At 53.2% G+C, this 25376-nt stretch overlaps 3 protein-coding genes across 15 annotated transcripts; 1 reads left to right on the top strand and 2 right to left on the bottom strand.

The window, feature by feature from the left end:
• Positions 1 to 510: 510 nt before the first annotated feature.
• Positions 511 to 5758, bottom strand: TWNK (twinkle mtDNA helicase). Of its 2 annotated transcripts, none has more exons than XM_032281342.1 (5): positions 4313 to 5758; positions 3882 to 4122; positions 3230 to 3337; positions 2772 to 2913; positions 511 to 1231 (listed from the first exon to the last, which is right to left on the bottom strand). In XM_032281342.1, the coding sequence occupies exons 1-5, from the start codon at positions 5571 to 5573 to the stop codon at positions 911 to 913; spliced, it is 2073 nt and encodes a 690-aa protein (XP_032137233.1). In that variant the 5' UTR covers positions 5574 to 5758; the 3' UTR covers positions 511 to 910. The 2 variants fall into 2 exon arrangements, with proteins under 2 accessions (XP_032137233.1, XP_032137234.1); XM_032281343.1 differs by having other exon boundaries at positions 512 to 1231; positions 3882 to 4060; positions 4313 to 4416.
• Positions 5638 to 15225, top strand: MRPL43 (mitochondrial ribosomal protein L43). 9 transcript variants are annotated; one of them, XR_004269925.1, is made up of 6 exons: positions 5638 to 6463; positions 6579 to 6685; positions 6808 to 7075; positions 9991 to 10053; positions 12553 to 12642; positions 14753 to 15221. XR_004269925.1 is itself a non-coding variant. In XM_032281346.1 (4 exons), exons 1-3 carry the CDS (start codon positions 6333 to 6335, stop codon positions 7047 to 7049), a joined length of 480 nt encoding a protein of 159 aa, XP_032137237.1. In that variant the 5' UTR covers positions 5638 to 6332; the 3' UTR covers positions 7050 to 7075; positions 12553 to 12732. The 9 variants fall into 9 exon arrangements, 2 of the variants coding, with proteins under 2 accessions (XP_032137237.1, XP_032137235.1); XR_004269922.1 differs by having other exon boundaries at positions 6808 to 7132; XR_004269924.1 differs by lacking the exon at positions 12553 to 12642 and having other exon boundaries at positions 14753 to 15225.
• Positions 8178 to 25376, bottom strand: SEMA4G (semaphorin 4G). Of its 4 annotated transcripts, none has more exons than XR_004269920.1 (16): positions 25153 to 25376; positions 21728 to 22234; positions 21488 to 21636; positions 21154 to 21216; positions 17066 to 17164; positions 16144 to 16237; positions 15894 to 16007; positions 15107 to 15276; positions 14854 to 15023; positions 14096 to 14240; positions 13744 to 13966; positions 13412 to 13527; positions 13103 to 13278; positions 12869 to 12930; positions 9449 to 10503; positions 8178 to 9315 (listed from the first exon to the last, which is right to left on the bottom strand). XR_004269920.1 is itself a non-coding variant. In XM_032281340.1 (16 exons), exons 3-16 carry the CDS (start codon positions 21849 to 21851, stop codon positions 9674 to 9676), a joined length of 2535 nt encoding a protein of 844 aa, XP_032137231.1. In that variant the 5' UTR covers positions 21852 to 22234; positions 22825 to 22927; positions 25153 to 25376; the 3' UTR covers positions 8178 to 9673. The 4 variants fall into 4 exon arrangements, 3 of the variants coding, with proteins under 3 accessions (XP_032137231.1, XP_032137230.1, XP_032137232.1); XM_032281340.1 differs by adding an exon at positions 22825 to 22927 and having other exon boundaries at positions 8178 to 10503; XM_032281339.1 differs by having other exon boundaries at positions 8178 to 10503.

The raw sequence follows: 25376 nt of genomic DNA, 5'->3' as shown, positions 1-25376 counted from the left end.
CACCATATTACCCTTAGACTCTGAAAGCCTAGGCTGGAGTTTTGCATGAGGTCGCCGATGCCTCCCGGGTTCAGGGGGCCTGACCTCACTGCCTTGGATCTGACCTGCTCATTCCTACCTCAGGGCTTGGTTATTTCCTTTTCCCTCTCCTGGATCCCCTTCTCTGGATGTCCATGTGGCTCTCTCCTTCTATTTGTTTAGGCCCCAGCTCACATGCCCTCAGCTCAGACACCTTTCAGACCACTTATCCACAATACCCTGCCAGCATGCTATTGAATTTCTATTTTCTTTTCCCTTTTTTTTTCTTTTCTGGAAACAGAGTCTTGCTCTGTTGCCCAGGCTGAAGTGCAGTGGCGTGATCTCACCACAACCTCCACCTCCTGGGCTCAAGTGATTCTCCTGCCTCAGCCTCCTGAGTAGCTGGGATTACAGGTGCGCAACACCATACCCAGCTAATTTTTGTATTTTTAGTAGAGATGGGGTTTCACCATGTTGGTCAGGCTGGTCTCGAACTCCTGACCTCATGATTTGCCTGCCCAAAGTGCTGGGATTGCAGGTATAAGCCACTGCACCCAGCCCGCATTTCTATTTTCTTTACATTTTTCATGAACTAAAACTAGGTTTTCTGCTTATTTGCTCATTGCTTGCTTGTCTCTTCCACTAGAATGCATGGGAGCAGAAACCTTATCTCTCTTTTCAGTGCTGTATATACAGGACCTTGAACAAAGCCTGGCACACAGTGGTTTCTCAGTAGTCTGCTACACTGAATTTTCTCACTTTGGAAGCCTGCCCTAGGTTAGGCCCCTCAGACACAGCTCATGACCACAGGATACAGAAGTCCTTGCAGAGTTTTGTGCCCCAGCCTGCCTGTCCTATTAGGCTCATTTCAGTGACCAGCTCTGCACGGCCTTCACTTTGAAGGCTTGGAGGTATCTGGCTGGTCGAGAATGGGGGCCTTGCCTGAGCAAATCTCAGAGTTCTGTGGTGTAGCCCCCTTTTTGCCAGAAGAGGGCTTTTTGGCCACTGGTCCAGCTTCATCCTTGATCTTCTTGAGCCGAGTCTTGTTCTTTGGTGGAGTGGAGAAGGTGAGGGAGCTCTTGTTGAACTCAAGTGGGAAGACACCTACATCTCCATCAAAGCGGTTTTTGGACACCTGCAGATACCGTTTCCCTGGCCCCGTGACCAGCTTCCTGTCCTGCAGGATCAGAACATTGTCTGCTTCCTGGCTTGCCTGGGGAACAGGAGGCAGAAAGAGGAAAGCAGGAGTAAGACATGAGCAAAGCAGAAAGGAAGGCTGACAGGGCAGGGAGGAGTGACAAGAATGGGGAGAGGGAAAAGTACTTCCCCTCATCACAAAGCTCTTTGAAGTACTGACCACCATACTGGGGCCAATAAAATCTTTCAGTTCCCTGACAAGCTTGCTGCTCACACACTGCCCATGCTGTTCCCTCTCCTTCTCCACAGTGGGTGACCCCATTCAAACTCAGCTTCTTCTCATTTAGGTCTCAGTCTAAATGTCACATCTCAGGAAGGAGACCATTCTTTTTTTTTTTTTTAAGACACAGCTTCGGGCCGGGCGCGGTGGCTCAAGCCTGTAATCCCAGCACTTTGGGAGGCCGAGGCGGGTGGATCACGAGGTCAAGAGATCGAGACCATCCTGGTCAACATGGTGAAACCCCGTCTCTACTAAAAATACAAAAAATTAGCTGGGCATGGTGGTGCGTGCCTGTAATCCCAGCTACTTAGGAGGTTGAGGCAGGAGAATTGCCTGAACCCAGGAGGCGGAGGTTGCGGTGAGCCGAGATCGTGCCATTGCACTCCAGCCTGGGTAACAAGAGTGAACCTCCGTCTCAAAAAAAAAAAAAAAAAAAAAAAAAAAAGACACAGCTTCACTCTGCTGCCCAGGCTGGAGTGGAGTGCAGTGGCGTGAGCACAGCTCACTGTAGCCTCAACCTCCCAGGCTTAAGCAGTCCTCCCACCTCAGCCTCCTGAGTAGCTGGGACTATAGGTGCATGCTACCATGCCCAGCTAATTTTCAAAAGTTTTTGTAGAGACGAGGTCTCACTACAAAAGGTCTCACCTTTGCCCAGGTTGGTCTCAAACTCCTGGGCCCCAGCGATCCTCCTGCTTCGGCCTCCCAAAGTGTCGGGATTACTGGCGTGAGCCACAGTACCATGCCATTTCCCCTCTTCTGCATTACTCTTTTTCCCAGCTCCATGTTTGCTACATCACACATGATTTGTGCTCCTTGCCCTGAATTCCCTGTGTCCAGCCCAGGCCTGGTATGTATTAGGCATTCAGTGTATCACTAGAAGCTCCAGGACTGTGCTGGGCCTCATGCCCAGAAGGCCCTCCCATTTACCTGATTGTCTAATACCCATTGTCTACCAAACCTCAACCCAACCTTTGTTGTCACCTCCTCTGGGAAGTCTCCCAGATGTTCCGGGCTGACTCAGACATCTTTTCTCTTTGCTCTCCAAATACTTGTGCTGCCCTGTCATAGCTCTTATCACACTGAGTTGCAATCTCTGTCTTACTGTTTCCCACATGAGAGGATGTGAGCTTTTGGAGGGCAAGGAGAGCAAAGAACCAACTACTAACAGCCTTTGTATTCCCAGCACACGCATTCCTCATGTCATGGCCCCAGAGGCATTGCCTCTTGCCTGCTCCAGATGGACAGTCAGGATGATTAAGGCTGAAGGAGGGCTGTCCCTGGCCCCACCTGCCCGCTCTTACTTTCTAAAGCTTGAGCTCCTCTAAAAGCCACTCACTTTGGCTGAGCCAAAAATGGATGCTGTCTGCAGTTCCTTGTCATCATCCTCTTTCCGGGGGTGAATGACCAGCGTCACATGGCAGTTATTGTCTGTCGCAAACTTCCGAAAGACCCCAACAATGTAGTCTTGAGCTGCAATCCTGCCCCCATCCCAGCAACACAAAGAGCTTATTAGACAGAGAAGGGCAAGAACGTACCCAGACTCAATTCATTCATATCTCCCCACAAACTACCACAACCCACTCTACCTCCTTCTACCCAAGGACCCACTCAGATCCCTGTCCATACATCCTGCTGCCACACCCCACACCTCCATATGATGCACATGGGGGTGGTACGTGCCTGCACACATTTCAGAAAATAAGAGAGCACACCGTGTGTGCCTAGAGGCCAGCTGCCCGAGAAGGGTGTGTTGTATGTCCAAGCGGGCTCAAGCTAGACAAGAGAGGATGTCACCTGTCTGTGGACAGCTGCTCGTGACCCATCATGAACTGCAGGTTGTCGATGACCACATGACAAATGTCGTAGACATAGACTGCATGTTGCATTGTATCTATTACGGTCCTGAGAAGAGAAAAGGCAAGAAGTTTGACAAGTTGTCTCTAGACCACCCCAAGCAGAAGAATGGGCATCCTGAACACTCTCCTGGCTGCCTCTTCTGCCCTTCTATTATGATGATTTGAGATAGGGTCTTGCTCTGTAGCCCAGGCTGGAGTGCAGTGATGCAATCACGGCTCACTGCAGCCCCAACCTTCTGGGCTCAAGCAGTCCTCCTACTTCAGCCTCCTGAGTAGCTGGGACCACAGGTGTGTGCCACCACCATGCCCAGCCTAATTTAAAAAAAATTTTTTATGGGGGGGCAGGTCTCCCTATATTGCCCAAGTTGGTCTCAAATTCCTGGGCTCAAGTGATCCTCCCACCTCAGCCTCCCAAAGTGCTGGAATTATAGGCATGAGCCACTGTGCCCAACCCTGCCCTGTCATTCTTTGAAAAACTCCAAACATAAAGAGCTGAAGGAATTCCTGCTGGAGCTGGAAAAGCAACCAAAGGTTCCTGAGTGCTGGAATCTGTCTGGGAAAGCAAGGTGCCTGAAACCTGGGAGCCTCACCTGATGCCCTGCTGCCCATGGAAAGTCATGAAATAGAGGGGCAGGTCCTCAAAGCGGTTGGCCCAGTGATCATATTTGTCCAGTTCATCTTCCAGCCGCCTCTCTGCAAACTGTGTCAGCATGACCCGGGCTAGTCTCACATTGCTGATCTCGAAGCTACCCCACAGTGTGTTCACCCCCTGGGAACACAAATCCAGGGCATACTCACTGATGAATGTTGTCTTTCCACTGCCTGTGGGCCCTGCAGCGGGTGGAACAGACCTGGGTGAGGAGGAAGTCCCACCCTTGAAACCAAGATATAGGTCAGGGCTTTAACACTGGAGGGACGCGGCAAACTTCCTGTTCAACATTGTCAGTGGCCCAAACCCACATGCTTTTGTCTCCTGATCCTCTGCCCCTTTACCCTAAGTAGTGATTTCTCAAAGGGTTACCTGTGAAGACCGTCAGCTCGCCCTTTCGATGTCCCTTCAAGATACGATTGAGGTCTGGGAAGCGGCTCCAACGGAGGCCAGCTGCTTGCTCCACATTTGACAGTTCTCCTAGCACCTCCTCCCGAAGCTGCCGGAAAGACACAATAGACTTGTGCCAGGCAGGCAGGGCAGTGCGAATAATACGAGAAAGATTTAAGCCTCTGTTCAGGGCCTCCAGGGGATGAGGCTGCTGATCTCCTGGCCGCACCAAGGAGCATCGTTTGGGGTTCAGTTTTCGTGCAAACAACTTGGCCGCTTCCCAGGACCGAAGGTCGTCCCCTAACCAGAATATAATCCGCCGGAACTGTTCCAGGTAAGGGAGTAAGGCAGGGGGTAAGCAGCTTGTTCCTTGGGGTAGAGTAAGGGTAGGCAGCCCCGTGGACTGGTTCAAGGCCAGGCTGTCAAGCTCACGACTCGTCAGAACCACCTCAGCATCTCGACGACTAATCAGTGGTAATCCAAACAGATTGTGGTAGGCACTAGGTTGGGGAATGGTGCTTTCCTCGTAGCTCACTCCATCCCCCCGGCATTTAGCCACTAGTAGCTTCAGGCCTCGTAATCCTGAGCCCCTAGGGGAGAACCAAGGGAAGACAAGACTGCGAGCAGGTCGAAGATATCGCACACTGAAACGCTTGAGTGTGTCATCTGTAATCTTGGTAAGGCCAAACATTGTATTAGCCAGCTGAACCTCCTCCGGATCAGGCAGCTCCCAGAGAGGTACTGATCGGTTCCAGATCCTCCAGACCTCTTCACTGTCCTCAACTTCTGGAGCCTTACTAAGCAGAAGCCCCTCACTGGCTCCATCCCCTTCCCCCTCCACGCTAGCCTGGAAGTCTTCCCAGCTCCCCTCTGCTAGGCTGGTCATGCAGAGAAAGCAGCCTGTGGTCTTGTCAATGTAGAGGCTGAAAGAAGTGGTAACAGCAGTCTGGTCTTTGAGCTTCGAAGGCTCTACAAAGGGGCTCGGTGTCCGCAGGCAACTGTGGCCATCCTGGAAGGGGATCCCATGCTCCCGCAAATACTGGCGGATTTTGGTTGCAGTTACAGGCAACACTGGCATCTCCAAGTCTGGGAGAGCCTCCTTCCTGTACCGTCTGCGAGGAGGCCCTGGGGCCAAGCCTCGGGGCAGGCCCCTCCGACCCATCCACTCCCCACGCTGGGGTAGCAAGATACGGAGGGGGTTCCCACCTCGGAGGGGGTGCCCACCTCGGAGGAGGACCCACATTCCTAGCCAAATGTGGGAATTCACTACTTGAAATGCCTTAGGTGCCTGCTTAGCGTGCCTTCAATAGACCAGACTCTAGGTATACCCCACGCAGCACTCTGCGGAGCTCACCCTAGGTGCCTTCTTTCTTTCCATGAATGTCTCCTCTTCAGACCCTCTTTGTTGCTACTTCACACATATGCCCAGCTACATGACCCTTTCACGTCCATGTCCCTCTACAATGGCTCCCTCACCTCTATGGTCCGTTACAGTTTCTCTCCACCCCCTCAGCTCTCTGACCCTCTATTATACAGTTCCTCACTGCGCTTTCTCTGCATCATCTCCTCACCTCTACTGCCCCTCCACAGCATCTCCTCGTCGTCCTCACCTCTATAGCCATCGGCATCTTTTTTGTAGTCCCTTTGCCCTAGGCCCCGACTAGAGACCCTTTTCCGCTGCTCCTTCCCCTCACTGGGACCTCAACGCGGCGAGAGCGCCCTACACGACTCCTGCCAATTCCCGAGCCCAAAGGAATACCGGTCTCTATCGTTCCCCGTGTCTTCACTTTGCCCTACTACTCTGAGCTCCGCCGCGCCGCCCCCGGCCCGGAGTGACCACTCTCGTCTCCTGCACTTCGCCGGCAACGTGAGTCTCCCGCGCACGCTACTCGCCTTGACCTCGGAAGCAAAACTCCGTGAGCCGTCGTCCCGGAACCGGAAGTCTCGAGGTTTAGTCCCGCCCTCTCAGCCGCTTGGGTTCCGCTGCCGCTTAGTAGTAGCTATGACTGCGCGCGGGACTCCGAGCCGATTCTTGGCCAGTGTTCTCCACAACGGATTGGGTCGCTACGTGCAGCAGCTGCAGCGTCTGAGCTTCAGCGTCAGCCGCGACGGCCCCTCGTCTCGCGGCGCCAGGTGAGCCAAGGGAAGTACGCGGGCGCGGGCGGGGGTGGCGATGGGGGTGACGACGACTCCCGGGTAGGTCGACCCGGGCTAGGAGTCTTACTGCTCACTCTCCCGGGTCCCTTAGGGAGTTCGTGGAACGGGAGGTGATCGACTTCGCCCGACGGAACCCAGGGGTCGTAATATATGTGAACTCGCGTCCGTGCTGCGTGCCCAGAGTAGTGGCCGAATACCGTGAGTGGGGCCGGGCTCAAGCTGGAGGGCGGGATCGGGGGCTCGGCCGGCTGGCTTCCCTCTCGCCTGGCCGCAACGGCCAGCTTCCTCTCACTCACCCACTTTCACCTCTCTTCTGCCAGTTAATGGGGCTGTGCGCGAGGAGAGCATCCACTGCAAGTCGGTCGAAGAGATCTCGACGCTGGTGCAGAAGCTGGCCAACCAGTCGGGCTTGGATGTGATCCGCATCCGCAAGCCCTTCCACACCGACAACCCTAGCATCCAGGGCCAGTGGCACCCCTTCACCAACAAATCGACCACGTTCCACGGGCTACGCCCCCGAGAGGCCCAGGATCCTGCCTCAGCCCAGCTGCAAGCACAGTGAAGAGGCCCCACCAACTGCAACCCCAGGCTTTGGACTGGTTCTCCAGTAGAGGTGGTTCTTCCTCTTTGGGAGTCCAAGCCCACGTAGACAAATGTAACCCATCAATGGGGAAGCTGACACAGGTTCTGCTTGGGATAAAGAAGAGCTGCCTATTTCCAGTGCCTGCTTCTGGGGGCAGTGACCTTTGTGAACCCTTAATTTTTATCCAGGTGGCATCCCTAAAACCTGAGATGAGGAAGATTTCAAGGGTTTTACAGGGCCCTTGTTTTTGAAGTCCAAATTGATAATAATGATCTCAAAACACAATGAGAGGTCTCAAGGCTGGCTTCTGAAGAATCCCTGATATCTTGTTGGTACAACAACTGAGCTATAGAGAGGTCTTCTCTGCTCTGATGGGCTAGACACTTTACATCTGTGTGAATGTTTGTTTAAGGATTTATAAAACCGAGGTTAATAAACTTACCCAAGGTCATTTCAGGTCTTACTTCAAAGTGTGTGCATATGTTAAGCCCTGGCCCCAGATTTCATTGTTTAAAAATAGACGCAGAACATATAACAACCCTCAGGGTGGTTAGTATCAAAGGCCATGTGGTTAATATAGGCCTGACCCCTGAATGGGAGAAGGGAGTGATTCTCAGCCCAAGCCCTGGGTGACAAGCTTTCTCTGGTCTTAGCTATACACCTCTTTCCCATTTTTTGTGCAGAAATAAAATCTGTGTCCCTTGAGCCAGCTGGTGGGGGGGTGCTGAGAACCATGGGGAAGGGCAGGAGGGCTGACTAATGAGTATTTTCTAGGCTTAGTTTTTTGTTGTTTTTAAAGAGGGGGATGGTGGGGAAATGAGAGAAAATAAAAATCTAGAAACCCTTGTAAGAATTCTTGAACTGTTTTTCTTGCCATGCCCTAACACCATGATTAATGAATAGTGTGAACCCTAATAAAAGGGCCTGTGTGCCTGCCAGGGAGTCAAGATGGAAGCTGAATATCCCAATTTCCTCTGCAAATAGTTGTACTGGGGAGCAGGGCCAACCCTGGAGGCAGACATCACTGCAGCACCTTCTGTATAGGCTTGAGCCTGGCCCCTGGTGATCAGGGGTGGGCCCATCTAGATGAAGCAGACTACTCATAGCTGTGGGGAAAGAGGGTGTTTATTAACCAACAGCAGGGGGAGGAGCTGAGCCCAGGCTCCCCACTCTGTTACATGCCTGTTCCACCCACCTGGTGGTAAGTGGGGGCATTCCTAAAGAAATGTAGCCATTCTCACAATAAATACATTCATTGTGGGGTGGAGGTGGGAGAGGCTAGGTGAAGGGCAGTAAAAACCCGTGGGATTCCACGTTCTCAGCTACAAAAATAACAGTCATCCTCACCCGAGGGGGACGGGGGAGTTGTCAGGATTGATTGTCCCATATGGGCCTAGAGACTTCAGAGGCCCTTGGACCCTGAAAGTGCCCCGGTGAGGTAGGACAAGGGTAGGAGCTAAGCATCCAAACTCCCAGCCTCTGTCCTTTGCATAGTTCCAAGAACGGGCTTCATGTGCCAGTTGAGACATCAGATTTGTCCTCCCTTTCCCTGCTGTAGTCTAGGGGAAGCAAAAGCTTGATTCCCCCAAAAGAGAGGCTGGCTCATTGAGTGCAGTGTTGGTCATCCATCCTGGGGAAGGGCCTGTGAGGACAGCTAAATGGGAGGGGGATCTCCCTCTGAAATGTCCATGGGCCAAATCCAACAGACACAGTTCTGAGGCAGCAAGGGGTGGCTCAGAAGGTACATGTGAGTGGAAATGTAAGCACATGTGTGATACAGGTGTGTGTTAAGCCACATGTGCACGGGGATGGGACATGCCTGGGGCTCTGTCTCTTAACACTCTTGAGAATGACCAAGGAGAATGGGGAGGCTGATTCACAAGGGCTGCACAGGAAGGGAGAGGAGGGGAGTGATGCAGTCTTACCTCCCTAGGCTGGCCCGTTCCCAAGCTCTTGCCAAAGAGGTCACCACACGGAGCTGGGGCTGGGGAAGAGGACCAGATAGGATATGGCAATTGGGAGGGTACCCCAAGTCCAGAAGCAGGGATGAAACAAGAATGCACCAGGAGAATGTCAGGATGGGGGCACTGCAGCCCAGCTGATAAACATTCTTCCACGTGTGCCTGTGAATGTACGCAGGGCTTAGGTGGCTGGCAGAGGTCTTGTCTGGTTTCAGGACAATCCAGCACACAGGGCCATGCAGAGGGTGGTGACATTGAGGCCATATGGACCTGCAGAGCCCTGCCTGGGAGAAAGAGAAAGGGTTTGGGCAGATGAATAGAACAGGAGGATGGAGTCCTCTCCTCTAAGTGTTTAGGTTAAGGGGCTAGGAACTGGCTCTGGGTCTGCAGGGCACCTGGTCCTGAGGGAGCACCTACCTCTGAGGAGCACCGATGGGCCTGGGCTGCTCACATGTGGGTCTGTGGAAACTGAGGAGGGGGCTTTGGCTGGGCCTGACTGGCCAGCCCTACAGGGACATCAAAAAGTTGGGAGGAGGGCATGGAGTGGGGGGAATGAAGCTCTGGTGGCTGTGTTAGGGAGGCAGTGGCCCAGCCTGAGACAGGCAGGCTGGCTTGGAAGAGCATTTGTTCTGGAGGCTAGGCTCAGACAGAGCTCTCATCTAGCTGCTCTACGAGCTGCGTGTGCTTCCTTTTCTCCAGGATGCGACTGAGTTCCTCAGCGAAGGAGCAGGGCCCTGCTGGTACTCCGTTGTTGCTCTGCCTCAGGAGCACGTAGCTATTGCCATTCATCCTTCGCAGCCGGCTGGGCAGTGCCACCAGGCCATTGGTCAGCTCAGCCGGTGGCGGTGGGGGCGGTGGGGGTGGTGGGGCTGGGGCTCCCTCTCCAGGGATGATCTGGAGACAGCTGCCTTCCAGGCCCTCAGCCCCCTCCTCATCATCACCCTCATCTTCCTCTCCAGGACACTGGCCTGAGACTGTCTGAAGCTGCACGGCAGATCCTCCTGCCCGGCTGCCCCGACCCAGTGAGTATTTCCGTCGGCGCCCTCGTCTGCCTTCCCGCAGACAGGCCACGTAGAGGAGGGAGGAGGCCAGGATGAGGCAGAGGCCACCAAGTGCAGCAATGGCGAGCACATAGAGCAGTCTCACATCAGGTGCCAGCTGTGCCCCAGCTGTGGCAGGGGCTTGCGGAGCTGGGGCAGGAGTGGCTGGCCGGACCGCGAGGCTATAGGAGGCCAGCAGGGTGCGGAGGCCATTTTCCTCAGCATAGCAGCCATAGCTGCCACTGTGCTCAGGCTGTGCATCTGTCACCAGCAGCCCATCCACGCCCACACGGTAGCCACCCTGCCCATCGCTCAGGCCCATGCTCCCATTGAACAGCCACAAAGCCCGGGCCAGGTTGGATGGCTGGTCACAGGGCAGGAGGACATCATCACCCCGGAGTACAGAGCGGGTCTTCAGTGGTGGTGGTGGCCCTGTGGGGGATGGGGGAGAGGTCAGTACCGGCCCAGCCCAGGAAGGGATTGGAGATGGCAACCCAGACTGTGTGTGCACTGCCAAGTCCCTGGCACCAAGCACAGAACCCAGAATCACAGTGACAGCTGACCAAGGCTCTGTGCTCATGCTTCCACATAAGGTTCACGCTGGCCCTTCCCAGGAAGCAGGCAGTGCCTTGGGCCCTTTTCCATGCTCTCTCAGTGCTCTCATCCCCTCCTGTGGTTTCAGTTTCTGCCATCTGCCAGTAACTCCTAATCTCTACCTCAGACTTCTCTCGTGAATGCCAGGCTTGGATATCTACCATGTGCTGGGCATCCCCACATGAGGTCTCTTGGGCATCTGAAAGGCCAAAGCTTTTCTCCCAAACTACACTGGGTCCTTTCCTTGAGCTGCTACCACTGTGAATGGCACCACCAGCCACACAGCTGCTTAAGTCAGAAGCTCCTGGGAGTCTCCCTTCTCTTTCTTCTTCACTTTTTTTTTTTTTTTTGAGATGGAATCTCATTCTGTTGCACAGGCTGGAGTGCAGTGACATGATCTTGGCTCACTACAACCTCCGCCTGCCCAGTCCAAGCGATTCTCCTACCTCAGCCTCTTGAGTAGCTGGGATTACAGGCATGCGCCACCATGCTCGGCTAGTTTTTGTATTTTTAGTAGAAACGGGGTTTCACCATGTTGGCCAGGCTGGTCTCGAACTCCTGACCCCAAGTGATCCACCCACCTCAACCTCTCAAAGTGGTGGGATTATAGGCGTGAGCCACTGTGCCCAGTCCTTCTTCACCTTTGTATCTAACTCTCACTATGATTCTGTTTCCGACATCTGTCTTAGACCTGTTGATTTCTCTCCTTCCATGACTGCAAGCCCATTCTGGTTCCATGTAATTCATTCTCTATGTGAGGTATTTTATTTTATTTATTTATTTGAGATGGAGTCTCACTCTGTTGCCCAGGATGGAGTGCAGTGGTACGATCTCGGCTCGCTGCAACCTCCGCCTCCCGGGTTCAAGCGATGCTCCTTCCTCAGCCTCCCGAGTAGCTGGGACTACAGGTGTGTGTCACCATGCCCGGCTAACTTTTGTCTTTTTGTAGAGACAGGGTTTCACCATGTTGGCCAGGCTGGTCTTGAACTCCTGACCTCATGATCCACCCACCTCGGCCTCCCAAAGTGCCAGGATTATAGGCGTGAGCCACCAGCGCCTGGCCTGAGAGGTATTTTAAAAACACAAATCTGATCTTGCCACTCTCCAGCCTAGAACTCTTCAGAGGTTTCCTATTGCTTTTTGGATAAAGACCAAAATCTTCAACGTGGTCTCTGCCTGCTTGTCCAGCCTATTCTGCCATTCAAACATACCAGGCTCCCTCTGCCTGCTGTTCCCTCTGCTTGCATGTTACCCCATTACCCCATGTCCTCTGCTTGCCTGGCTAACTTGTGGGAGATAGCATAGTATAGTGACCAGAAGCACAAAGTCAAGTCAGACTGCTTGGGGTCAGGTTTGAATTCTTTTTTTTTTTTGAGATGAGGTCTCACTCTGTCACCCACCCAGGCTGGTGTGCAATGGTGGATTTCAGCTCACTGCAACCCCCACCTCCCAGCCTCAAGCGATCCTCCCACCTCAGCTTTTCAAGTAGCTGGGACTACAGACATGTGCCACCACACCTAGCTAGTTTTTGTACTTTTGGTAGAGATGGGGTTTTGCCATATTGCCCAGGCTGGTCTCTAACTTCTGAGCTCAAGCAATCTGCCTACCTCGGTCTCCCAAAGTGCTAGGATTACAGGTGTGAGCCACCGTACCTGGCCAGGTTTGAATTCTGGTCCAGTTTCTTAACAGCTGAATAAGTTTGAGCAATTTATTTATATTCCCTGGGCCTCAGGGAGGTCCCTCATGGGGATAATAATAGCACCTTTCTCATAAGAATGCTGTGAGAATAAATGACATCACGCATAGAAGTATTTAGATTAGTGCCTGGCACACAGTAAACACTTAATACATCTTAGCTATGCTGACCAACTTTTGTTCTTTCTTCAGATATCAGCTCAGTCATCTGACCTTCCTTGGGGAAATACCCATTACCCTCCTGAACCCTTGTCATCCAACACTTGGCTGAAAGCTCCAGAGGTGACAAGACATGTCACATCTTGAGTGTGTTTCCTCATTTATAATTCATTTGGGCAGCAAATGTTTGTTGAGCACTTACTCTGTACCAGGCTCCATGTTTGGGTCATCCTTACCAAATGTACATAGCCACAGCCACTCAGATACAAACATGCACATACAAATGACAGTAAATGGCAAAGAGGACAGGCTGCTCAACTAGACCCACACTCGTCTATGAGTCACTCACCTGTATCCCAGCTGCTCTCACAGCCTCGATTTCCTCTCTCTATGTCCTGTATCAGTGCCGTCCTGGGGACAGAAGATCAGCTTTCATGAACAAGTGGCACTGGGTTTCAGTTTCCCAGTGAAAGGGTAGATAGGTCTGTTAGCAATAACTAGTCCCTGCTCTCCCCCAGTAGCTGTCAGGCCTTCTCTCCTCCACTCAGGCCACATGTGACTCTCACCCCTCACCACTTCCCACCTGCTGCCCTGGGACCTGTTAGCTGCGGTGGTGGCTGTCACGCAGGCCTGGGTGCCAGCGTCCCAGCCACAGTAGGGGTCCCGGGCCAAGATGCAGTCATAGCAGGATCGGTAGCGGAAGCAGCTGGAGAGTGGTAGCTGGATGACTCCACTAGGAGCCCCCACGTAGAGGCTGTGCTGGGAGCCAGATAGGACAGTTGATTGGCCACACCCCCTACTCAGACTTACAGACCCACAGCCTCTGCCCAACCTCCCCACTCCCTCCTCCTGTTTCAGCAAGGCTATATTAAGGGTCACAGAGAGGGGCTACCTGCAATAGAGAGATGACTAGATTTTCCACAGACTGGGGCTCCCTGAACACTTGTGTCTCTTCAATAATGTGCATCCCAGAGCCCAGGACTAGGGCCTTGTGGATCCAGCCATCAGCTGGCATGAAAAGAGCAGAGAGTCAGACCGCAACAATGGGATCTGCTCACAGCACCCTGCAAGAGGCCTAATAGGAACAGCTCAGGAGTCATGAGGTCCAGAACAAGGATTCAGCCAGGATACTGGGACCTCCCCACTAGTCATAGCAGGAATGAATGGATTCAGAAGCATTAATGATCAGGACCAACAGGAATCAGGGATTGGGATCAGAAGCACCTGTGCCCAGAAAGAGCAGGTCATAGGTGGGTCCAGCAGGTGTGGTGACAGGCGTCCCCGTAAGGTGTATGTAGCGTACGTTGCGCTTGAGCAGCAGGGGCCGTCCACGTGTGGGCACAATGGGCCGAGCCATCAGTGGGTGCAACTTTACGAAGTCCAGGACCAGGGACGGCAAGTCTTGGGATGAGTTGTAGCCTTGGTTGCGTAAGGAATCTGTGATGCACTGGGTTGGGGGGTGGGAGTGATGAACCTCGGGACTCTACCACCTGCCTGCCCTCTCCACAAGCCCAGACCCTCTGGCCCTTCCCTGGGCTCTGTCTACTCAGCACTGGCCCTAGGCCTGGACACTCACCGAGCCAGGCCGGGGCTCAGGCACCCCACCCTCATAGCGACCCCAACGCCGGGAACCATCCTGGTATTCCATATAGGGTCCTGCAAAGACAGCCTGCATCTCGGCCAGGTCATAGCGGCAAATGGCTGAGGCCTCCAGGGTCTTCCTAAGAATGGGACATAGAGCAGGGGGGCGAATTACATGGAATCAAACCGGCCCCCTGACCCATGCTCAGCCTGAAGCTTGCTGTTACCCTGGCCAACCCCAGCTGTAGTCCCAAGGGCTCTCCTGTCGGTCAGTGGACCATTGTATTCATCTGCTGGTTCTAGCCTAGCTTGATGTGCTTAAAATTCTCACTTTGCAGGGGCCGGGCGCGGTGGCTCAAGCCTGTAATCCCAGCACTGTGGGAGGCTGAGGCGGGTGGATCACGAGGTCAAGAGATCGAGACCATCCTGGTCAACATGGTGAAACCCCATCTCTACTAAAAATACAAAAAATTAGCTGGGCATGGTGGCGCGTGCCTGTAATCCCAGCGACTCGGGAGGCTGGGGCAGGAGAATTCCCTGAACCCGGGAGGCGGAGGTTGCGGTGAGCCGAGATCGCGCCATTGCACTCCAGCCTGGGTAACAGGAGCGAAACTCCGTCTCAAAAAAAAAAAAAAAAATTCTCACTTTGCAGCTGGACCTCCCCACAGTGGATCCTCTCTCATCCTCATTGACCTCTGCTCCAGCCCTTATGCTGTCCCCAGTTCCCTGCCTCCCCACGGTCCCTACACTGACCACTGTGTGCTCAGTGTGAAGACTGCATAGAAGTGTGTACGGCTTGAGGTATCAGCATCCAGGCTGCAGACCCCACGCAGTGTCTCATACAGTGGAATGTGGCAGATGAGACGGGCTTTCAGGAAGGATGTCCACTTTTTCTGCAGGATCTTCTTCCCTCCCAGGTCTCCCTGGGGAGGTAGAGGCATGGGATAAGGGACCAGGGTCAGAGGTCCAGACTCCATACCCATGCCCCAATGTCAGCCCTATCCACCTTGCAGACGCGAGCCACACGGGCCACACGGTGGCTGCCGCGGCTCTGAGTGAAGCTGCCAGAGCCCTCCTCGGTGGCACGCTCCGTGAAGAAGTAGTAAACCTTGTCATCGTCACCCACTGCACTGGCCTTGCTCTCCCGCACGAGGACAGAGAACACAAACTCAGCATCTGTGGGTCAGGCAGTTTGAGAGGCTTTTGAGACAGGCTGAGGACCCCTTTCCCCTACTCCGTTCCACACGAGGATGGAGAATACAAACTCAGCATCTGTGGGTCAGGCAGCTTGAGAGGCTTTTTTTTTTTTTTTTTTTTTGGATACAGAGTCTTCACTGTCACCCAGGCTGTAGTGCAGTGGCATGATCTTGGCTCACTGCAATCTCTGCCTCCTGGGTTCAAGCAATTCTCCTGCCTCAGCCTCCTGAATAGCTGGGACTACAGGTGTGCGCCACCATGCCCAGCTAATTTTTTTTTTGTACTTTTAGTAGAGACGGGGTTTCACCATGTTGGCCAGGATGGTCTCGATCTCCTGACCTCGCGATTCGCCCACATTGGCCTCCCAAAGTGCTGAGATTACAGGTGTGAGTCACCATGCCTGGCCTTGAGAGGCTTTTGAGACAGGCTGGGCACCTCTTTCCCCTACTCCAAGGCCGACCCACCCTTGATGACACACAAGAATGGAATGGATAGGCTCACCTGGGGCTTCGGGGGTGGATAGTCAGCTGCCCAAGGAAGTAAACATGAAGAAATAGTCTCCTACCCGCTACCACCCTGTGCCCCATCCTCCTAACCATTGAGCCAGTGCATTGGCGTCTCCTCGGTTCTCAGGGAGTGTGGGTGGCGGCTCCGGCGGATGTCAGGAATGCTCCGGAATTCGTACCGAGTGGCTGTGTAGAGGCCTCCATCTGGGGTGGGGACATTCCAGGCATGAGACACGTGTCATATACAATGGGACACATGACATACATGGTGGCAAATTCTAGAGATGAGATCCACATCCTAAAAACCCCATGCTTTTGCCAGGGAAGAGGGCCTGCTCACCAATGATGAGGCCTGTGAAGCCGCGGGCTGGATCATAAGGGCACTTCTCCTTCCCCTCCTCGAAGCTAGTTGGCAAGGTGAAGGCCTCAGCATCCTAGGGAACAAGGGACCAGCAGTAAGTAGTTCAGAGGACAGGCAGGGACAGTGACTCAAAGTCACATCAGTCTGGGGTCAGGGATCAGCGATCAGGGCTGGGGCAGGTTGTATGGCAGACACACCTGGCAGCGATAACTTAAACATCCCCTGAGAACAACCTTATGGCCTAAAAGCAATGTGTGTCTGGAGTTCCAAATCTGGGAGTGGCCAACCCAGAGATTCATTCCTTGTCTCTGAAGAACATCTGAGCCCTTATTCCATCCTGGGGGACACATGCCATACAGGGGATCAAGACCCTTTGTTTTGGGTTAAATGAAGTCTGCCAGGTGGAGGTGATTAAGGAGAGGATGAAAATGCTTTATAAACTGTATGCTTTTTATAAAGGGGAGTGGTTCTCCAGTGCGGCCTGCTGCCACTGGACTGCGCTGTATGTAAGTTCCCTTAATAAACCATACATCTCGGCTGTGGCTCACGCCTGTAATCCCAGCACTTTGGGGGGCCGAGGCGGGTGGATCACCTGAGGTCAGGAGTTTGAGACCAGCCTAGCCAACATGGCAAAACCCCATCTCTACTAAAAATACAAAAATTAGTTGGGCATGGTGGTGTGTGCCTATAATCCCAGCTACTCAGGAGGCTGAGGCAGAAGAATTGCTTGAACCCAGGGGGTGGAGGTTGCACTCCAGCCTGGGTGACAGAGCAAGACTCCGTCTCAAAACAAAAAACAACAACAAAAATACATGTCTTTCGCTGGTTCTGAGTCTATTCTGTGGCATCTCGAACATGGTGCCATCCCTACTGAAGTCTGGCACAGCACAGGTATACTCACAATGGCTGCACAGAGGGGCTGGAAGGCGTGAGTCCCACATGCATAGAGGTGGGTGGAATTGAGCCGCTGCAGGAACCGCACATGGTTAAAGCACTCCGTCTGTGGGATGAGGTGGGGGAGGGCTGTGAGCCCCCTGCCTGACTAGAGGCCTCCTCCATTAGTCTAGCTTTGTAGTTTGGCTCTTGCCCCCACCCACAGGACAAATGGTTCTTTCTAAGATACCTGTGATCCTTGTCACTGCTCCAGAATATTTCCCGGAACTCACTGTCCTTGGCCTCCCAGTACCACGACCCTATTTCTCTCTTCTGTCCCTCAGATTATCTGACAACACTCTGCCAATATCTCCTGTGTCTCTTGTAGTTCCCTCCATCCTGGATCAGGAGCCCCCAGGGATTCCATCACCCCAAGGTGCTTCTCCTCTCCCATCCGGCTCCTTCTCAGCAACTCTTTCTAATCTTGGAACTCCTGCCATCCCCGTTGGGGTGATACAACCAAATCTATCCCTAGGTGCCAGCTCACTCTCCACCTGATATCCCAGAGATGCTTCAAACTCACCTTGTCAGGAACCAAGCTCATCCTCCTCCGTAACCTACCTCTCTCCTAAACCTGTTTACCCAGTCTTCCCACCGCACTTCATCCATCCTACGACTCAGCCCAGAAGCCAGGAATCATCCTTGCTGCTTCCTACGTCCTCACCTCCACATTCAGTCTCTCTCCACAATTAATTCATTGTCCTAAACGTCTCTTGACTTGGTCTGCTTTGACTCCACCACAGGCACCCAGTCCTAATTACCATAAGCTCTTCCTCACACATCTGCAGTTGCTACCTGGTAGCTCCTCCCAACCTTCTCTTTTATAAGAATGAGTTTTGTAAAAGTTATTTATTCAGCCAATGATGAATACATGTACCTAGTATAAAATTTAGAAAGTACAAAGGGGTATGTTACAAACAGGGAGTCTCCCATTTATCCCTGTCTCCCAGGTTGCCTGCAAGGAAGACTGCTGTTACTAGTCTGAAGTTTCCTTCCAGAAATATTCTACCAAACAACACACTTTTGCTACTCTCCAACCACTTCCTAAGGGATAGTCTAAAAATGTAAACCTAGCCAGGTGTAGTAGCTCACACCTGTAATCCCAGCACTTTGGGAGGCTGAGGTGGGAGGATCACTGGAGCCCAGGAGCCCAAGCCCAGCCTGGACAACACAGTAAGACCTCATCTCTATGTGGTGGCAGGCGCCTGTAGTCTTAACTACTTGGGAGGCTTAGGCATGAGAATTGTTTGAGCCCAGGAAGTCGAGGCTGCAGTGAACCATGATTGTTGCACTGCACTCCGGCCTGGGCAACCGGGTGAGACCATGCCTGAAAAAAACAAGTAAAGGGGATCACACCACTGTATCGGCTCGTCAGTGACCTTAACATGGAGCCCCACATGCTCCTAGCCCTGTGTGACGGGGCTCTGCCCCTTCCTCTGGCCTCACTCGCCCTACTCCAGCCACACTGGTCTTCTCTGCCTGTCAGATGCCTTCAGCTGCCACCCTCTTGACTTCTTTGCCTTGTTAATGATTCCTCCTGCCTGTCACCCGAGGTTTAGGTCCATAAAGGCCTCTTGGTGTCTCCTCCTGCTCCCTCACCTGGCATCTGTCCCTCCTCTCCACAGGCCTGCTCAGGCCCCTTCCTCTGACCCAAATGATGCCCCCAACCTCCTCACTGCTTTTCCTGCCTCCAGACTCACCACATTTTAGTCTTCCTAGAGCCTGACAGATGTTGCTATGCATTGTGGGACCGGGCATGCAGCATTTCCCAAACTCATTTCACATTTAAACCCCTCATTTGAAAATTAATGTTCCTCATAACATACTTTGGGAATTGTTCTTTTTTTTTTTGTATTTTTAGTACAGACAGGGTTTCACTATGTTGGCCAGGCTGGTCTCGAACTGACCTCGTGATCTGCCCACCTTGGCCTCCCAAAGTGCTGGGATTACAGGCGTGAACCACTGCACCCAGCCGCTTTGGGAACTGTTCTATAAAGCCTTGCTATCCAAAGTGTGGTCTGGGGACCAGCAGCATCAACTTCACTTGGGAGCTTGTTAGAATTGCAACTCTTGGGCCCTTCCCCAGACCTACTGAGTTAGCATCTGCATTTATAATACACCTGGGTGATACATTAAAGTTTGGGAGCTTCTAAAGTATCAAATTGTGAGGGTGTTTGCTGTCACAGAATAAAATCCAAACACCCAGCTGGGCATCTGTGGCCTTCTGGGACCTGGTTCCACCTGCCTCCCCAGCCCTGTTTTCTACCCATGCTGCACCAAGAGGCAGCATGGAATCTCTTGATGGATTCTCTTGGAGATGCCCTTTTAAACGCAGCTGTCCCAACACTATCCCCCACCCACTGAATCAGATTCCTTGGCCCAGTGGACCTTGGGAATTTTGTTGTTGTTGTTGTTTTGTTTTTTGAGACAGAGTTTCACTGTTGTTGCCCAGGCTGGAGTGCAATGGCACGATCTCGGCTGACCGCAACCTCTGCCTCATGAGTTCAAGTGACTCTCCTGCCTCAGTCTCCCGAGCAGCTGGGATTACAGGCATGTGCCACCATGCCTGGCTAATTTTGTATTTTCAGTAGAGACAGGGTTTCTCTATGTTGGTCAGGCTGGTCTTGAACTCCTGACCTCAGGTCATCTGCCTGCCTCGGCCTCCCAATGGTGCTGAGATTACAGGCATGAGCCACTGCGCCCGACCGGGATTTTTTTTTTTTTTTTAAATATTTTAGAGATGGTGTCTCATTATATTGTCCAGGCTGGTCTCAAACTCTTGGGCTCAAGTGATCCTCCTGCCTTGACCTCCCAAAGTGTTGAGATTACAAGTGTGACCCACCATGGCCGGCCCAGAACTGTTTATTTTTTAAAAGCTCTCCAGATGGAGCCAGACACGGGACTCCTGCAGACACTCTGTTCTTTAGCTGGAAAGGCTGACACTTCACTAATGCCACTCATGGAATACTGGGTACTTGAACTATTCCTTGACCGAAGCCTCATTTTTCTCATCTGCAAAATGGAGGACAATGCTATTTCATAGGGTTATGTTAGAATTAACTGAGATAATAGCTAAATCAGCACTTGCTATAGATGGTTCCTGACTGCACAGTGGTTCAATTTATTATGATGGCTTTATTGGGAAGTAACGCCATCGTAACTAAGCATCTGTAGAGGTTACTTATTGTTTTTTGTTGGTTTGTTTTTTCTTTTTGAGACAAGGTTTTGCTCTATTGTCCAAGCTGGAATGTAGTGACTTGATTACAGCTCATGCAGCCTCAACCTCCCATGCCCAAGTGGTACTCCCACTCAGCCTCCCAAGTAGCTGGGACTACAGGTGCACCCCACCATACCGGGCTAATTTTTGTATTTTTTTGGAGATAGGTCTTGCTGTGTTGCCAGGGCTGGTCTTGAACTGCACTCAAGCTATCCTCCCACCCTCAGCCTCCCAAAATGTTGGGATTACAGATGAGAGCCATCGCGTCCAGCCTACTTACTGCTATCATGATTATTTGGGATCCCAGAGGAGATTAGGATGCCACTGCAGGACAAGCTAGTAGGCCACCAGATGTTTGAATAGAAGTACTGTGCCCAGATGCTGGGTGCAATGGCTTACATCTGCAATCCCATCACTTTGGGAGGCCAAGGTAGAAGGATTGCTTTAGGCCAGGAGTTCAAGACCAGCCTGGGTAACATAGCAAGACCCTGTCTCTACAAAAAATTAAAAACGTAGATGGGCGTGGCATGTGCCTATGGTCCCAGCTACTCAGGAGGCTGAGGTGGAAAGATCCCCTGAACCCAGCAGTTCAAGGCCACAGTGAGCTATGATCATGTCACCGTACTCCAATCTGGATGACAGAGTAAGGCCCCACCTCAAAAAAAAAAAAAAATGCTGTGCTCATGGCTTGCCACTCTGGCAATCCTTACAAGGTTTATTGTGGTTGCTGAGATTGACTGGCAGGTCTGTACCTACCTATCTGTGTCCCCAACAACGCTGGCATCCCTGATTGAGGAAGAAGAGGAGGAAAGGAGCTGGGGACAGGGCAGACCACATACCTGGTTGTTTTTCCCTTTTTGATGACATTTGCTTTGCATCTCTGGGGAGGCTTCCCAGTGGATCTAGTGGAGGCAAAGGGAATAAGCTGATGCATTGATCTCAATACCCATTACTCATAGGACCAGGCAATAGGACTCCACGGAGCTGGGGAAATTGGGGTGAGGATCGATTGCAGGAGGAACATTGAATGCAAGGGACACCGGCGGGGCTCGGAAGGGCAGTGCTGTCTGACCAGGGGGCTGTGGAAGCTAGCAAGGTTGCAGGAAGTTGAGGTCCCAGGGAGCTGGATGAGGATGGAGAGCCTCTGGGGTGGTCCACGTTCCAGGGGCTGACCTCTTTGTGAGCCCCATCTCCTATGTCATTGGCACTGAGAGAGTACAGGGCGCCTCGGGCTCCCACCAGCAGCCTTGCTGAGGCCTCCTCCAGCAGCAGTGTTGAGTAGTTCTGGGCTTGGCCCTTGAAGTGCCGGATCCCAGAGAGCTCTAGGGAGAGCAGGAGCAGTGAGCCTAGTTCTGGGGTGCCTCCCCACCCCCAGCCCTGGCTCCCACTGCCTTTTGAGGTTGAGGGTCTAACCTTCATAGGGTATGGTCATCCGAGGGGTGGCATCTAGTTCTCTGGATGGTCTCCGCAGTGAGGGTCCCGGGACTGCAGTTGCTGCTAGGAAGCTCAGAAGGAGGGGCCAGAGCCTCCCCCACATCTTCCTGGGGAGGCCCTGACTAACAAGACCCCCAAAGGGAGCCAGAGTCACAGGTTGTGGGGGTGGGGAATGGGAAGCACAGTCACAGGGGTCAAAGTCCAAGGAAGTCACTTGGAAGGTCAGGGGTCATAAAGCCATGGGGGTCAAGAAATCATGGGGCCATGGGGGGTCCTGGAATCGGGGCGACATGGAGTCACAGGGTTGTGTGGCCATGGAATCCCAGCTAAGAGGTCAGGCGGAGGGAGGGACCACATGCCTTTCTGCATCAAATGCAAACTCCATGGTGAGAGGGAGTTGTGAAGTTATAGAAGGGGTACAGGTTACTGACGGGGTCACCCTGCCCCCGACAGTAGAGCTAGTCCTGGTTTTCTGAGGTCCGTTTTCTAAAGAAAAAACAGGGGGAAGAAAAAGGCTCTTTGATCTATATGTGGGTGGAAGATGGATGGCGTTACCCAGACTTCAGGGGGCACTGAGGGAAGGAGGCCCAGCATCCATAGAACTCCCACGCCAGGATCGACTCACAACCATTCTGTCTATCCCTTTGCTCTGATGCAGGAGGCTGGGGTGAAACTTACCTTCTTTACAAGGCCCTTGACCCCCCACAACTCAAAACCCAAGGTAATGGTCCTTTTCTGGCCAACCCAGAAGCTCCACTAGGCCCTCATGTCAGAGCTGGGGCTCTCTGAGAGAATGCCTGCTTCTCCCAACAATGAGATGCAACTCGGTCAGCAGCTGCCCCTGCTGCCTGCGGGGGTGCCTTATGCAGTCAGGCCTGACCAGAGAGGTTTAATGGGCCTTTGTTTATTTTGTCCTGCTTTCCCTTTGTTTTTTCTTTTCCCTGGCCTGAGAGGTCCCTCTGGAATTTCTCTTTAATTATAACATCTCCTTGGTATTCCTCTCCAAGGGGGTGCACATCTCTGCCCATGCCAGGGTGTACTGCACCCTCTAGGTAGGCATCCACACATGTCCCTACCTGCAAGTAGACACTCACAGGCATCGGGGTGGGTCCCTGGGGTCCCCCTGGTTGCACAGGTGTAATGTCTGTGCAGGAGGCTGTAGTGTGAAAGGCCAGTGAACTGAGACACAAGCAACACAAAGAAGGTAAATGATGGGATCCCTGAGCTCTTGGCCCCTCCTCTGACACATCTTGGACCCTCTCCCTCAAGCCAGCCAGTTGGGGATGGGATGGGGTTGGTGGCAGGCCTCTCCCAACCCCTGTAACAGTCCTCTTAATCACCACGGGGGCCCTTGAAGGGTTGCTGGGCTGGGTGAGGTGTGGAGAGACCTAACCCATTCCATCTCATAGTCACACACAGGCAGGGCCAGAGGGTGACACTGGTGCCTCCTCTCCCAGATCAAATATTAACTATCTGGCCTTGGAAAGAGGGGAGGAATCAGGAACTGGCCAGAGGGATAACAGGAGCATTTATTCAAGAGGTAAAGGTCAGCACTGCAGGGGAAGAGCCCTGAAGGGGAGACGGGGAGACTCGAATATGAAAGGGAGAGAAGAGGGTTCCCTGACCCTGAAAGGGCACAGGCTTCCTGTTTGGGAGCTGGAGCAGCAGAGAGCTCCAGGCAAGCTGCCCATGCCCCACCCCTCCCTATGGAGGCACACCTATTTACCTTTAGGACCTCCTATTTGCTCAGTGCAAAAGGCGTGTGTGGGGGGAGCACTATGGTTAGGAGGAACACACCCCAGGGTAGAGGAGCCACTCAGTGTGGTGCACGTCACACTGATACAGTTTAAGAGTCACGTGGGTCCAGAGAAAGGTGATGTACATGCACATGGGTGCACACACACACACATTCGCAAGGAGGTCTGTGAACGCATCGATTCACAGAGGTCATTCACACATACACTCACAGGGAGGTTTGTGCACACATATGCTCACATAGAGGGCCACAGTCACAGGTAATTATAAATATTCACACGGAAAGTTGAATTTACATGCTCATCCATTCAGCAGCTCACACAGCCTCAGAGGTTGAGGAGAGAGAAACCCACACTGGTGGGTTTCTGTGAAGCACTGTGCACATATCCAACAAGAGGGTCCTAGGGACATGCACACAAATCCATTGATACAGTGGGTCATGTTCACAGAAGGGTCAAGTACATGTGTGTTCATACAGAGTCCTTAAATACACAACTACATCCACCCAGAGACAAACACACATGCATACAGGGGTCCAGTTTTTGCCCTAGGCTTGGAGCCTGCTAGTGTCCACCGGGGTGCGATGCAGAGCAGAACCCTGCCTCCCTTCCTGAAAGTCCCAATTCTAAGGCCCAATTTCGTGTGTGTGTGTGTGTGTGTGTGTGTGTGTGTGTGTGTGTGTGGTGATGGGGGAGGCTTCCAACCTTGGATGGGCAGATGGGATGGGTGCATGGGTCAAGGCCACTCTACAAGGGAGGGAATGGGAAACTAACCCAGGTAGGAGGAGGCCCCTAGCTTTAGCAAAGGAAAGATGGAATGGAACGCATAACTTAGTACTCCTCCACCCCGATGTATACTGCAGTTCTAGAGGTGGGAGATGGGCTGGAGCTCTTAGACCCCATTTAACCTGTTGGGAGGGGGCGGGGCTAAGTGGGCGGGGCGGAACATACCACCCACCCCTCTTCAGTGGCGAAGCGGGTTTAAGGTCTTCATTCCACGCCCCACACTCCACCCCAAGTTCCACAGTTCAAGTTCTTCCCCTGAGCCAGCCCCTTGAACTCTGACGACCTTTATTCTATTAGATCCTGGGGTGGAGGGAATTGGGAGGAGAGACCCTTCAAACAGGATCAATGGATGATCAGCAGGCTCTCGACCTTCATCCCAGATGTCCACCTGCCTAGTGTAGGCGGTATCTCCCTCTGCCTAGTAGGATGGCGGTCTCTCCGGGCTTGAGAGAGCCCCTCCCCCGGCATCCCCTCCCTCCAACATTCTGGACAGTACGTGGTCCTCTCCCTTCTAACAGAGACTGTTTAACCTCAGTCTCTACTGCTGCAGCTCGAGGACAAGCTCTCCTTCGATCCCGCCGGACGCCGAGAGATGTGACCCAGATCCTGGGGAACACTGTTCCCCACGCGGCCCCCTCCCCGCGCCGGTTCCCGACCCCGTGGTGGCCGGTCTGCACCCCGCGCAGCCCGGGGCCAGGCCCGCTCCCCTCTAGAGGCTTCATGCAGGACCGGGGGACTTGGCGGTGAGAAAGGCCTGGCCCAGCTTGGAGGGCAGAATGGACGTGGGGAAGGCCTTGTCCGACCCCCTGGCCCGCAGCCCCTGGCTCAGGCCAGGCCGCCGCCCGCACTCTCCGCCCTGCTCACCTTTGCGCTCGGATCCGGGGCCATAGAGACAGCGACGCGCGGCTACGCGGCCCCACAGCACCAGCTGCGAGAGGAAGGGGCCGCAGCCAGAGGCGGGGCGGGGGTGGAGGCGGAGCCGGGGGTGGGGCGGGGTCCTGGAAGGCGGGGCCGACTGGGTGGGGTGCGGGGAAGGTCGCCGCTCTCTTCTTTGCGCCCCCTACTCTAGCACAATAGAGACAGTTTGA

Source organism: Sapajus apella, unplaced genomic scaffold, assembly GCF_009761245.1.
Source record: "Sapajus apella isolate SASKATOON/1434 unplaced genomic scaffold, GSC_monkey_1.0 scaffold13, whole genome shotgun sequence".
NCBI classification, from domain to species: domain Eukaryota; kingdom Metazoa; phylum Chordata; class Mammalia; order Primates; family Cebidae; genus Sapajus; species Sapajus apella.
The sequence above is the reverse complement of the archived record's forward strand: the minus strand, read 5'-3'. Positions and strand labels throughout refer to the sequence as shown.

Bases quoted from the DNA above. Each gene is read 5' to 3' on its own strand.
- TWNK (XM_032281342.1), bottom strand. From the start codon at position 5,573: ATGTGGGTCCTCCTCCGAGGTGGGCACCCCCTCCGAGGTGGGAACCCC. The intron at 2,914-3,229 runs GTGACATCCTCT...GGATGGGGGCAG, and splicing joins GAGCAGCTGTCCACAGACAG to GATTGCAGCTCAAGACTACA. The intron at 1,232-2,771 runs GTGAGTGGCTTT...CCTGTTCCCCAG, and splicing joins CCATTTTTGGCTCAGCCAAA to GCAAGCCAGGAAGCAGACAA.
- MRPL43 (XM_032281346.1), top strand. From the start codon at position 6,333: ATGACTGCGCGCGGGACTCCGAGCCGATTCTTGGCCAGTGTTCTCCAC. The intron at 6,464-6,578 runs GTGAGCCAAGGG...CGGGTCCCTTAG, and splicing joins CCCTCGTCTCGCGGCGCCAG to GGAGTTCGTGGAACGGGAGG. The intron at 6,686-6,807 runs GTGAGTGGGGCC...CTCTTCTGCCAG, and splicing joins CAGAGTAGTGGCCGAATACC to TTAATGGGGCTGTGCGCGAG.
- SEMA4G (XM_032281340.1), bottom strand. From the start codon at position 21,851: ATGTGGGGGAGGCTCTGGCCCCTCCTTCTGAGCTTCCTAGCAGCAACT. The intron at 16,238-17,065 runs GTGAGTATACCT...CTTGTTCCCTAG, and splicing joins AGCCCCTCTGTGCAGCCATT to GATGCTGAGGCCTTCACCTT. The intron at 10,504-12,868 runs GTGAGTGACTCA...CATCCCCCACAG, and splicing joins TGAGAGCAGCTGGGATACAG to GGCCACCACCACCACTGAAG.